This window comes from Physeter macrocephalus, chromosome 8 (genome assembly GCF_002837175.3).
Source record: "Physeter macrocephalus isolate SW-GA chromosome 8, ASM283717v5, whole genome shotgun sequence".
In the NCBI taxonomy this organism is placed as follows: Eukaryota; Metazoa; Chordata; class Mammalia; order Artiodactyla; family Physeteridae; genus Physeter; species Physeter macrocephalus.
This window is the reverse complement of record NC_041221.1, coordinates 7810143-7824356: the sequence shown is the minus strand read 5'-3', so window position 1 is coordinate 7824356 and position 14214 is coordinate 7810143. Positions and strand designations below refer to the sequence as shown.

At 42.8% G+C, this 14214-nt stretch overlaps 2 protein-coding genes across 2 annotated transcripts in view; one reads left to right on the top strand and one right to left on the bottom strand.

Moving 5' to 3' along the window:
- Window positions 1-11736, top strand: part of VPS26C (VPS26 endosomal protein sorting factor C) — a 102344-nt gene extending 90608 nt beyond the window's left edge. Inside the window, exon 8 of the mRNA XM_055086409.1 lies at window positions 10907-11736. Within this exon, the coding sequence (XP_054942384.1) occupies window positions 10907-11010 (104 nt within the window). The 3' untranslated portion in view covers window positions 11011-11736. The remainder of the gene's footprint in view (window positions 1-10906) is intronic.
- A 221-nt stretch (window positions 11737-11957) lies between these two features.
- The window catches only part of TTC3 (tetratricopeptide repeat domain 3), a 144031-nt gene continuing 141774 nt past the window's right edge, over window positions 11958-14214 (bottom strand). Inside the window, exon 46 of the mRNA XM_024120396.3 lies at window positions 11958-13499. Within this exon, the coding sequence (XP_023976164.1) occupies window positions 13425-13499 (75 nt within the window). The 3' untranslated portion in view covers window positions 11958-13424. The remainder of the gene's footprint in view (window positions 13500-14214) is intronic.

The following is a 14214-nucleotide window of genomic DNA, read 5'->3' as shown; positions in this document are numbered from 1 at the left end:
CTGGGCCCCACAATGGGAGAGGCCACAACAGTGAAAGACCTGTGTACCGCAAAAAAAAAAAAAAAAAAAAAAAAAAATGCCTTCTAAGACTACTGCTTCCAGGAATAACAAGGATAAGAGGTGCTCTCCTGCTCAAAACACTGAAACACCAGGAAAAAAAAAAAAAAAGAAACAATGATACACAGACACTGGGCATCAGGCAGCACAAGACTAATCTGCCAGAAAAAGGAAAAGATGAGGTGAGCCATATAATGTCCCCAACTTACTGTATGGACAGAGTTTCCAGACTACAGCATAGGGAGGGGAAACCCCAATGGAGGCCCGTGGGCTCCCTGAATTGACAAAATGGAGCTGAGAGTCGAAAGAGGCCAAGGCAGCCAGAGTTAAGAAGGCAGAGTACCCAGAGAAAAGGAAATCATACAGAGAGTCCCAGAGATTTGCAGAGGGTCCCCCTTGAGTCTTCAGCTGAGTACTGACCAACACATGCAAATAAACTAACAGATTGGAGAAAGAATCACTCAAAAGGACTGGAGGGAATAACCCCTATGCTTCACTCAGGACCAGGAATTGTTCCAAACAGCTAGAAGACAAAGGTTTGTAATTTACAAGGCATCAGATAGAATACTCAGAAGGTACTGCTACAGTAGTGAAGAAAAAATTAGCCCCAGACTATAAAATCTACTCTAGTCTGAACTAACGAAGTTTAAAGCAAATGATAAATGTATCAAACTACTTCCAAGTAACTTAACTACACTGCAGAACAAAGCTCAAGAATATTTATAGGTATAGAAAAATATCTGCCATACAATAAGATAAAAGCTATACTGTCAAGCATTCAATAAAAAATTACCAGACATGCAAAGAAGCAGGGAAACATGACCCATAATGATGAGAAAATTAATCAATAGAAACAGACCAAAAAAGAGTACAGATGATAGAATTAGACAAGGACATTAAAACAGTTATTATAACCATATTCAAGAAGGTAGAGGAAATGCGAAGCATGTTAAGTAGAGACACAGAAATACTGAAAAGACCTAAAGTGAACTTCTAGACTTGAAAATTACAATGTCTGAGATGAAAAATACATTTGGTGGGATTACAAACTGATCAAATACTGTAGTAGAAAAAAAAATTAGTAAGCTTAAAGACATATGAATACTACTCAAAATGAAACATAGAGGAAAAAAAAAATGAACATAATATCATTGAGCTGTAAGATAACTTCAAGTAGCCTAATATTCCTGTAATTGGACACCACAGGAAAAAAGGGAGAAGAACAAGAAAAAGATTTGACTAAATAATGGCTGAGAGGGACTTCCCTTGTGGTCCAGGGGATAAGACTCCACACTCCCAATGCAGGGAGCCCAGGTATGATCCCTGGTTGGGGAACTAGATCCTGCGTGCATGCCACAACTAAGAAGTCTGCATGCTGCAACAAAGACCCAGCGCAGCCAAAATAAATATTTCTAAATTTAAAAAATAATAATGGCTGAGAATTTTCTAAATTTGATGAAAATCATAAACCCACAAATACAAAAACTTCAATGAACCATAAACATAAGAATCATGAAGAAAACTAAATCAAAGGCACATCATAATCAAAATGCTTAACACCACTGATAAAGAGAAAATCTTAAAAAGCAGCCAGAGAAAAAAGGTACGTTACATACAGAGAAGCAAAGATAAGAATGACATGAGACATCACACTGGGAACAAAGTGAACCCAAAGACAATGAAGCAAATATACTTAGAGAACTGAAAACAAAAAGCTATCAACACAGACCTGTATATTCACCAAAGATATATTTCACAAAAAGGTGAAATAGAGTTTTTCAGATATTTAAAAGCTGAATGAATTCATCCCTACAGGACCTGATTCACAAAAAATGTTAAAAGAAGTCCTCCAGGCAGAAGTAATACCAGAATGAAATCTGTATCTATATAAAGGAAGAAAGAATACTAGAAATACTACATACATCAATGTAAAAGAGAGTTTTCCCCCTATTTAAAAAAATCTCCTTAAGAGATTGTTGCTAGAACTTCAAAGTTCTTAACCCCTCCCAACACACACATGTAACTATGTGAGGTGATGGATGTACTGACTAACCTTATTATGGTAATCACTTTGCAATAAAAAGCCTGGGAGTGGGGAAGAAGTCATTGAGATGCATAGCCTTAGCTATTAAAAAAGTACAAATCAAAACTACATGAGATGGCATTTCAAACCCATTAGTATGGCTATAATCAAAAAGATGAGAAATAGCAAGTGCCAATGAGAATGTGAAGAAGTTGGAACACTCATATATTGCTGGTGGGGATGTAAAATGGTGCAGCCAGCCACTCTGGAAAACAGTCTGGTGGTTTCTCAAAAAGTTAAATGTAGGGGCTTTCCTGGTGGCGCAGTGGTTGAGAGTCCGCCTGCCGATGCAGGAGACACGGGTTCGTGCTCCGGTCCAGGAAGATTCCACATGCCGCGGAGCAGCTGGGCCCGTGAGCCATGGCCGCTGAGCCTGCGCGTCCGGCGCCTGTGCTCCATAACGGGAGAGGCCACAACACTGAGAAGCCCACGTACCACAAAAAAAAAAAAAAAAAAAAGTTAAACGTAGAGTTCCCACGTGACCCAGCATTTCCACTGCTAGGTACACACCCAAGAGAAATAAAAACATATGTCCTTATAAAACCTTGAACGTGAATGTTCATTCCAGCATTATTCATAAAAGTCAAAAAGTGGAAGCAGACAAAATGTCCATTAACTGAAGAATGGATAAATAAAATGTGTTGTATTCATACAATGGAATAGTATTCAGCAATTCAAAAGAAAGTACTGATACATGCTATAAAATAGATGAACTCTGAAAACATTATGCTAAGTGAAAGAAGGCAATCACAAAAGGCCATATATTCTATGATTCCATTTATATCAAATGTCCAGAATAGACAAATCTATAGAGACAAAAGTAAATTAGCAGTCATCTAGAATTTAGGAGGATGGAGGAAATGGGAGCGACTGTTAAAAGATATAAAAGTTTCACTTTGGGGTGATGAAGATATTCTAAAATTGATTGTGGCGACTGTTGCACAACTCTGCGTATACTGAAAACGATGTAATTATACACTTTAAATGCGTGAATTGTATAGTATGTGAATTATATCTTAATAAAGTTGTTAGAAAAGAGGCAGTGGACTGTTTATAACAAAAACAATTGCAATGTATTATAGAGTTTATAATTTATAGGGTTTAAAATGTACAGCAACAATAACACAAAGGCCAGGAGCGGGAAATGGAAGAATACTGTAGTAAGGTTCTCATAAGAAAACTGGCATGATATTATCAATATTTGAAAGAAGTTAAAAATGCATATTGTAAATCATAAATCAACAACTAAAATCAAATAGATAATAAACCAAAAAATTTAATACACAATTGCTCAAAAATATGGCAAAAAGAGGAAAGTGGGAATGAAAAGATACTACAAATAGGAAAATAGCAAGTTGGTGGATTTAAACCCAACAATACCAACAATTACATCAAATGTAAATGTCCAGACACCCTAAATTAAAAGGCATAAATTGTCAGATTGGCTAAAAATGTAATACCTAACTATATGCTGCTTACAAAATACCTAGTTTAAATATAAAGACAATTAGGTTAAAAGTAAAGGAATGGGAAAAGATATACTGTTCCAACACTAACCAAAAGAAAACTGGAGTAACTATGTTAATATCAGACAAAGTAGATCTCAGACCGAAGAATATTACTGGAAATAAAAAAACGGCCATTTCATAATGATAAGGAGTCAATTCATCAAGAGGACATATACTAAATATTTACGTACCTAATAACACAGCTTCAAAACACACAAAGTGGGCTTCCCTGGTGGCGCAGTGGTTGAGAGTCCGCCTGCCGATGCAGGGTACACGGGTTCGTGCCCCAGTCCGGGAAGATCCCACATGCCGCGGAGCGGCTGGGCCCATGAGCCATGGCCACTGAGCCTGCGCATCCGGAGCCTGTGCTCCGCAACGGGAGAGGCCACAACAGTGAGAGGCCCGCGTACCGCAAAACAAAACAAAACAAAACAAAACAAAAAACCACACAAAGTAAAATCTGTTAGAACTCCAAGAAGAGAGAAATCCACAATTATAGTCAGAAGTTTCACACTCTAATTGGGAGAACAAATGGACAGAAAATCAGAAAGTATATAGAAGGCTTGAACAACACTATCAACTAATTTCACTGGTTGACTGACACTTATAGAACACTTGACCTACCAACAGCAGAATACACATTCTTTTTAAGTGCACATGGAATGTTTGCCAAGTTCTGGCCCTATATCGTGGGCCATAAACCAACTCAATAATTTTAAAAGGATTCAATTCATACGAAGTATGCTCTCTGACTCATGGAAATAACAAAATTAATAAATTAGAAATAACAAAAAGATATATGAAAAACCCAAAATATTTGGAAACTAAATAACATACTTTTAAAACAGCCCAATGGGTCAAAGAGAAAATCAAAATTAAAAAGTACTGTGAACTGAATCAAAATGAAAACACAACAATCCAGGTCCAGATGGGTTTAATGACAAATTCTACCAAACATTTATGAAAGACACTACCAATTCTACACAAACTCTTTTAGAAAATCAGAAAGGAGGAATACTTCTAAACTCACCGTATGAGGCCAAAAATAACCCTGTTATCAAAGCCAGAGGAAAGACATTACAAGAAAAGATAATATAGACTAATATTCCTCATGCACATAGACGCAAAAATTCTAAAACAAATTAGAAAATCAAATTCAACAATACGAAAAAGGATGGTTAAATGGGATTTATCCCAGGAAAGTAAGATTGCCTTAATATTTGAAAGTCAATCAGTATAATTTACCATGTTAACAGACTGAAAAAGGAAAACTCTATGACCATCCAAATGGACACAGAAGAGGCATTTGACAAATCCAACATTAATTTCTGACTTAAAAAAACCTCTCAGCCAATTAGGAATATAAAAGAACTTGCTCAGTCTGATCAAGGGCATCTATGGAAAACCTACATTCTTAGTGGTAAAACATCGAGGGCTTTCAGAATACGTGGTTGGGGACGTTTCTGTTGCGGCCTGGGAACCTGAGCTCTTTGGGCTGCAGGGGAAGAAGTGGCCAGTAGATAAACAGCTGGAGATGCAAGTCGGCCCAGCAGGGGCAAATCCTGACTCCGACATTTTCCAGCTACATGACCTTGGGGAAGTTATGTAACCTTTTGGGTTTGTTTCCTCACCTGTAAAACGGGGGTAAGAGTTAGCTCTGCTCTGCAGGGTACTTGGGAGAAATTAAGTGCTGCGATGTGTGTAATCACTCCGTGCAGTAGCCAGAACATTCTACTACACTTGAGAAACAGTCATTCATGAAAAGCATGTTGGGAGACAGTGAGGGTAAGAGGCTATGTCTCGGGGATGTGAGGAAGGTTGGATGGGGGCTGGAGGTACCAGATTCGGAGGCCGCCAAGGTCAGTTTGCAGTGGTGGTTCTGACCCTGAACTGGGGTGTTTTTCTAAGCGTTTATTGAGCAGCTAACTCTGTACGAGTACACTCATTAATCCTCATTATACGCATGTGGAAACTGAAGCTCCAAGAGGTGAAATAATTTGCCAGCCACACCACTGAAGGGATGCAGGCAGTGTGGCAGGAAGAGAGGGGAGGTTCCGGTGCCAGCGCAGTGGGAGCCCTGGAAGGGGGCCGGCTGCTGCAGGCCAGGGGCTACGTTAGGTCCCGGTGTGCGAAGTGAAGCGGGGAAGAGGCTGATGACCGGGCGGTGGAGGGTGGCAGGGAATGAAGGGGCTCAGGCCTGGATACGTGGACCCACCGGTGTCCCCAGAGCCCTATAAGGCAGATCCGCTGAAGGCAGCTCCTTGGGGCCTGACTGGGCCCAGAATTTCCAGTGACTGGAGGGGGATGGGAAAGGGGCTGGGGAGCCCAGGTTGGAAGCAAAGGTTCAGTTAGGAGGCTGACGGAATGCAGTTGAAAAGGTATCAGAAATGCCCCCTGCCTGGCCTGGAGCCGGTCCTCTGTGACTCTACGTCCACATGTAGAACTAAACAAGGGGTCACCTGCAGGCTGCACTGCCCGCCAGATGCTGAAATGCCTCCACATCGGCTGGTCTAAGGCCCAAGACCCAACTCCTGCCCCGGGTGCCCTGTCCCTGCCCCGGGAACCTGCCACCTCTGCACAGTCCACCAGAGCAAGGGCGAACACTGGCCTGCTGTTCTCCTTAGACACCAGTAGGTCCCTCCCTGCAGGCTCTGTTCCTGCTTTCTGTCTGCCTGGACATCCTCCCTTCTCTTTCCTCCGAGCTCCTTGCCATCTCCTTCAGGGCTGATGTTACCCTTGGCCATTGTTTAGAATCGTGACCCTCCCCCTCCCATACACACTGCTTTCTGGCCGCATTTTTCTCCAGATTACCAGAGACATACCAAATACCTACCTACCATCACAGCTGATGCCGGCCTCCCCTACTGGAACGTCAAGGGCCTGAGGCTGGGCCTCTCATCGCTTCTGTGCCCTGTCGCATCTCCAGCACCTAGAACAGTGCCTGCACGAGCTCGATAGAGATTTGACGCATGAATGAAAGGACAGCCCATTGAAATGTCAGGGCCACGTGACTCACCCCCAGAGAGCAGAGCAGGATGAACGGGGGCTCCCCGGGAGAAGGGAAGGGGTGGCAAGGGCCCTGTCCCCAGGAGAGGTCCACAGTGGAGACAAGGAGACGCAGGCTCAGTCGTCTCATACGGGCCCAGGAAACATGTTTGATGGCCACGTCCCTCACAGGGAAGGGGTACAGCAAGTGCTAAGCCTCAGCTGTCGAAGGTCTGGCCAATTTAGAGGCTGTGGTAGTTCTGAAACTAGAAGCAAAAGCAATGTGGCCCCCAGTGAGGCCCCAATAAAAGCCTGAGCCCCGCTGCACTGGGACAGCAGAGAGCATCAGGAAGCATAATGTCGATCTGTTCAATTGCTTTCCTTTTTGGGAGGCTGTTGGCTCACCCCGCTAGAACGGGGTGGCACTTCAGGACACGAAGCTTGGAGCTGGTGGCAGGTTTCTTGGAACTGGCAGCAGGGAGATCTAAATTAAGACCTTTCTATCACACCAAACAAACAGTAGCTGAAATAGAGCGCTCAAGGAATTAGGCAAAATGCCTTTATACGTAACTTCTGAAAAGCGGAGAGAAAAAAGTTACGAAAACAGAATGCTGTTTATTCACTCGAATCCCAAGGTATTTGCTGAAAACAATGACACCTCTGTTTGACACAAAAATACATGTTAGAAAGAGCAAGGCTTTCTCTTTGAAGCGTCCTGCCACAGAGGCCCGGGTACTAAATACTAACCGCTCTGTCGTGAAGGATCTTGTGGCACTGCCGAGGGCTGGCCCAATCTCAAGGGGAGGGCAGGTGAGTCAGTTGCCTCGGGCTTGGAGTTGTCCTCCTGGTTCTTTCTTGTCTGACCCTCCTGAGGCACACCTGCTCTGGATTTACCTGCAAGCTCTCGAGGCAGGGCGTCGCCAGAGGCAAGAAGGGGGCCTTCCTTGGCTTTCAGCAGAGGAGGACCTGCAGCAGGGCCAGGCGAGATGGGGGAGCAAAGTTGCTGTGGGAGAGGCTGACTCGGTGATGGACTTTGGGCCTCTGACTCTGGTCCGGCACGTCCTGGGCACGGCGGTGGAGCAGCGTCTTCTTCCCAGGATGGGGCCGGGGCGGGGGGCGGCAGGAAGCAGCCATGGCAGTGAGAGTGAGGACCCCCACCACATGGAGCCGTGGGGAGGGACTCATTCAGCCTGAATCACCTCAGAGGGCTTACGTGTTAAAGTCCCCTCATCACCAGGTCAAGTGTGAAATGAGAAAGACACAGAGAGCAACTTCAGTGCCATCAGACAGGCTTCTTCTCGTACAGACAAGACTCCTGCTTTCACAAATTCTTTGCGGTGGGCGGGGGCCTTATATGTAGCGTTTGCCCATTTCTGTGGTGTAATACTCCCACCATAGCCGATTTCAAGCCATGTGACACCTATGTAATTTCTAAGGTACCTATGTGACACCATTGAACGGAGTTGGCAAGAGATGCATAGAATCCCATTACGTAGTATTTCCACCCTACAGACATTATATACGTCAGTAACCAGCAAAAGCATGAATGATAAACTGTAGTAATTAGGAAGTAACTGCTTTTGTTTTCTATATAATTAATTGTAAGTTTATGTAATTCAACTCGTAAGAGCAGTTTGTGTTTAACAGCCAGATCACAGAAGTCCTGAAAACCTAACAATTAGCTCTTGTTACTGGGGACGGTTTGAGCAGACTCCAGCACCCCAGACCTCACCCGCGCCAAGGATGCCAGCACCGCTTCTTGCAAAGGGGACGGTCCTCCATGCTAGTACCAGGCAACTGCAAGATGACTGGCACCACCTTCCTAGCAAGGTGTGGTCTGGCTTTTTTCCTCTCAACTCGGCAGCAATAACGAACTTGGCATCAGGCTCACTTCCTCACCACCCTACGGAGCAACTTCCCGAAGGCCCGCTGGCGGGCTGAGGTCCCTGCTGGGAGGCTGCAGGAGCCGGCAACCCAAGGAGGGGGCACCTGTTCCACGGTGGGGTGTTCACGTCACTCCGGGCCTCTGATGGGAATGTAATCTAACAGCTGTGAGGGCTGTGCACACAGGAGCAGGACCAGCTTTCCATGAGCTTCGCCAGGGACCACATAATCACTATGCCTCTGGGGCCCAGGTGTATCAGCTTTGTCTTGTTTTTTACACTTGCTGCTCAGTTTTACTGAAAACAACAGAAAATTGCCCGCATTTTTAATGTACAGCTCCATGAATTTTCTGAATGACTCTGCTCAGCACTGCTCAGCTGAAGACTGCAGACCATTTCCAATGCCCTTTCCCTGTTAGCAGCATCACCTCACAGGTAAGGATGCTGACCTCTCCTACCACTTTCCAGTTCTCGAAACTCACATAAAGGGAATTCTATTTTGTTTCACTACTTTGGCTCAGTATTGTTTGTGAGAATCATCTGTGTAGTTTTGCGTAGTAGTACTTCCTTCATCTCATTGCCGAGTATTCCATCACGTGAATAGGCCAGGATTTGTCCATTCTATGTTGAGGGACATCCGGATGGTTTCTAGTTTGAGGCTGTTATGAATGAAGCGAGTATTAAAATACTGTACTACGGCATGCATTTCTGTTAAGTGCATGCCTTGGCATGGGACTCTGTCATAGGGTACTACAGTATTAGCTGTCAGTCTTTTTTTATTTTAGTCATCCTGGTGGCATCTTTGTCACTGGTTTTAATTTGTATTTCTCTGATGATGGATATTGAACAAATTTGGCTATCAAAATGCCTATTAATTTGGATATTTGTGAAGAGCCTATCCAAATCTCTAGCTCATTTCTAAATATATCAACTTTTTCTTAACATCATGTTCTTTTCTTCTTCTTAACATTTTTAAATATATTCCAAAGCCTTTGTTGGAAGTATTAAAAATTTCCTCCACTTCATAGCTTGACTTGATAGAGTTCTTAATTGTAATGATACAATTTATCAGATTTTTATCTTCATGGTTAGTGCTTTTCATGTCCTAATAAATCTTTGCCAAGGCCAAGAAGACTGTGTTTTCTGCAGAAGCCTTATTATTTTACTTTTCATATTTAGGACCACTGGAATCCATTGGAATCCATCCATTTGGAATTGATGTTTATATATGGTTTGAGGTCAAGCTTCATTTTTTCCCACATGTATGCCCAAAATTAGTGTTCTTAATGCGGCTAAAAACTTTTTTCTGATTATTGATGGTTGTCTCATCAGGATTTTGTTGTATACTAATGCTGTTTAATTTCTGGATTTTGGCTGAATATTTTATCTTTTTTTCTTTCACCTTTAAAGGGTAAATAGGAAGAGACAATATAAACTGGAGGTGATGGTAATAGCAGTTCTCCCCCCAGACCGGGGAGCTGGGATCACATGCCTCCTCCACTGGGATGAGCCTGCCCAGGCCTCTCCCATGCTCCAGTACAAACCCCCAGCCGAGCCAGGCATAGAACTCTGGTCCTAAAACCAAACTGAACGGAAAAGCTACCTCAAAACTGCTCATCCAGGTGATCTGGGAAAGCCACAGGTGAAATTATCCTTTGCTACAGAATCATGATGTCACCAAAGTCAACTCAGGGAGATTTCAGGAACAAAGCTGTTATTTTTCAAAACGACTCTGAGGTGATTTGATCTCTTCTCGCTCTGTTCTCTACTTGACTACGTTCCACAGTCTAGGCTACACTGAGGAAATCTCCTAATCTAACAAAAGCTTTTCTTACACAGGACCACCAAGCTCTCTCCCTGTGCAATTTCCAGGCCCTGACCTTAGTAACAATCACTGGCTCCCCTTTATCACAGGTTGATGCACTAGGCACAATGCTAAGCACTGTACAGGAATTTTATTATTAATCTATACACCTTCCTTGATACTTCTTTAAAGCCCTTCTCAGCACCTGAAATTACATTCTAAATTTGTTTACTGTCTGTAACTGGAAGACAAATTTCACAGTCCTTGTCCCTCCTTCACTGCCGTATCAGGATGTCGAGCCCAGGGCCTAGCGCACAGTGGATACTCAGTACACATTTGTTTTCACTGTTGTCCAGGGTTGCCCACCCTTCTCAGAAAAGCACTGAAGGTATATGGCTACTTGAAGGTGGACGTGTCCTCTAAGTAGATCATGTCAGGGTGAAGAGGAGAAAAAGGGATTAGATACAACCGATGATCCATCCTTCTTACAATTATTTTTTTAATAAAGTTTGATGATTAACGTTTATTAATCAAGTTTGATTAAAGTTAAAACACCTGAAATGTATCTCCTATTTCTTTCACGCAGGGTCATACTGGAGATGGTTTTGGTCCTCATTCAGACAAGACTTCCCATCTACTTCACTGTCTTCCCTTTTTATCAGCCTCATCAGCAAGTACCTCATATGTTGATGAAAGAAATTTCCACCTTGCTATTATCTCTTTTACCTGTTTCCTTTAATCCATTTTTCCAGAGAGCGACATCTGACTGAAAAACTACCTAAAATAATTTCGTTGCTTCAGTTTTGTGGTGTGATCACTTTTCCCACCTGTTTCCACTCTACAGTCTTTGAAATTACCTTAAAAGTGTAGTAACATTTTGCAATGCTGGGGTACCATTTCAATTTTATACTGGATTATGCATTATTTATAGCATAGATTAAACTTTTCAGCAGGGAAAATAATCCAAACTCTTAGGAACAGTCATTGTTTTAAGTTATATACTATTTTCAATTAAATGCTACTGGATTAAAGACACAGACTGATAATATTGGCTTTTTTCAATCATCTCTTAGTGCTCAGCACACCAGAAGGTCCTCTAAAAGGGAAACCCTTCTCATGAATCCACAAGGACCAAAAGGTCCTTGAAATCTGGCCCAATCTAAAACATCCATAAGCATATTTGGTCCATGCCAAATGGTTTTGGACAGGACCAAATATCAAGGACATTTTGGTGTGGACCAAACGTCTGCTAACCATCCACAAGTACCTCAAAAAAGTCAATACTGAGAAATGCAATTTGATCAACTCTAACATTTTCACGTGTATTCACATGAAAAACCTCTTATTCTAGCCTAAACAGTAAACTCTACCATCTCTGTATAATCTTTCCATTCACAAATTTCAACAGCCAATCTTGTGAACTTGAGTTTACCAACCTCTATACAGGCACAGGGGATGTTTTTGATCCAGGCTCTAAAATGTCCTAAGACCTCTTGGTTAGACTCCTCAGACGTACCATGGCTCTTCTTTCCAAATGAAGTCACCTTTTAAAATGTTAGCGTAATATATGTCTTGAATTTTCAAGTAGAATACTTTAAACTATTTGACAAAGAACAGATAACACGACAGTAAACTGATGTTATTTTAGAATGCTCTTTATTTCGACACTTACAGGACGTGTGTAAGGCATGTTCACAAGTATTTGTTTGAAGTTATGTACAAAACACGTTCTCTTTCTCTCCAGCTGCTCTTCTTTCCCTTTGGAACTGCTGCTACAAACTGGGCCCTGTGTATCTTCATATCTACAAGTCCTCAGTTATTTTGAACATGCAGACAATGTTTTAGGGACCTGCTGCAAAATATGGAGGAAGCTTCTATGCACTAAGTCACTAAGACATCAAAACTCACAGGGAACCAAGGCAGAGGGAAGCGACCAAATCAGCTCATGAACGTGGGACTGAGCTTCTAGGGGTAACAAAGAACACACGGAGAAACATTTTTTGACCCTTCCTGTTTGAGAGAAATGGAATGTGTCCAGAATTCATGTTTCTGTATTTACTACTACTGCCTATGAAGTCACTAAAGAGAACTAATTTTTTAACGGTTTCTAATGCAGTTACAGTTTTGTTCTCAGGCCACAGTACAAGAGAGCATGCATTACTTTACACAAATGTCAAACACCGAACAATTGTAACAGGGACACCTCAGGACTGTCTAATTACACAAGTGTCTCTTTTTGGTGGTAGGATAAGGAAAGTGCCCACTGTGTGCTAGACAGAGACACCCAAACACTTGTTGTCTAACTCATAAAGAGGGACAACATCACTAATGAGAACAGAAAAGTATTCAGAGTAAGTTCCCAATGTGGGGCTGGGATAATGGATACGGAGCCTCAATTTTAGGGGTTAAAAAAAAGTCTTGGCTGATGTTAATAAGTTTTTTGTGTGATTTTCAAAAACCATTATGTCTTTAAAAGATGAAAAACAAGCACTTATAAATCTACTGGGGAGAAATACAATAATGAAATGAAAAATCAAAATCACATGAAGAAAAAAAAAATCACATGAAGAGGAGATCTGAATGAATCTTTTGGTCTCAATCAGCCAATATTTTAACATCATCTACAACCTATTCAAATGTGGTTTGCTTAAGCCCATTTTTAAAAATGCAGAATCTTTAAGGAAAAATGTAGGCATTTGTTTAGGAATACTGATCTCAAAAAACTTTAACGTGGGGCACTTTAAAAGGTCAAGGACACTTATAATTTAAGTCCTGCTTTGAGGCACTCACCATGTTTTCCTTCCATCTCAGAGAGCACCTCTGCAGCAGCCCCAGCAGTATAAGGATGTGATTACACATAACTTTATCAGCCACCATTTGGCAATTATTAAGTGGCTAGTCAGAGTTGGGAAATTACTTACTGTCAACTATATTAAAGATTTCCATTTATTAGCACCGTGACACACGATGCAAAGAATCTTCACATGTTGCTTTTTATATCAAAGGTAGTATATTGTTATTCTTCCAACTCAACAAACAATATATACTCTTTAGTGAATTGTAACTACCTAGAATAGTGGGTGGGCCTCTTCCGGAAAGGCAGGTTACTCTTCTGACAGGAGATCACGAGCCAGGCAGGCTGGGCAAGTGCTCTGCTCCTTAAGCCATTGCTTGAAGCACTGAAATGAGAAAAGACAATTAGCCAGTGCCTTTAGGAGCACGTGGAACCTCAGCCCTCCTGTACCACTAGCCTCAGCAGACACGGCTAACTTCACTGTGACATCTGGTAGGGCCTGGAGCCACCCAACACCCAGGGACACCAGAGCCTGCTCAGGGTAGGAGTCTGGACCAAGCTCCAGGAACAAAGAAACCCACCTCAGAATGTGACCTTGAACACTCAGGGCCTGACCTTGGGGCATGGCCTTGCCCTCCCATCCCCCCACACCCTGCTCCAGTCTCGTGCTTCAGCCACCCTGACTTCTAGAGGCTGGCCCTTGGACTCACCCTGTCTGCCTGGTCTTGTTCCTTGCCCATCCCACCAGCCTGCATGCCACACAGCCTCACTGGAGCCTGTCTACCCAGCATGCTCCTGGCTGGCCTGCTGCTGCTACAGAGCCGAGTGTATGTGTAAGTTCGAGAGCCCAGGCAGGATGCCCCTACCCGGAAAGGAGGAAGAAGGCAGGCCACGCGGGAGACTACAAGCTGTCTGGACTCTTTCTAGTGAGTATACTGTGTGTATCCCTTTTCTAAGGGATTCCTACACTGACAGGGCAGAGACCTGATCTGCTCTAACCCAGCAGCAGGGGTGCAGGACAAATGCTCACAGCACCCACAACACCAAAACAGTTACCACAAATCTTGGAAGGGCACAGGCCAGAATCTCCCAGGATCAGG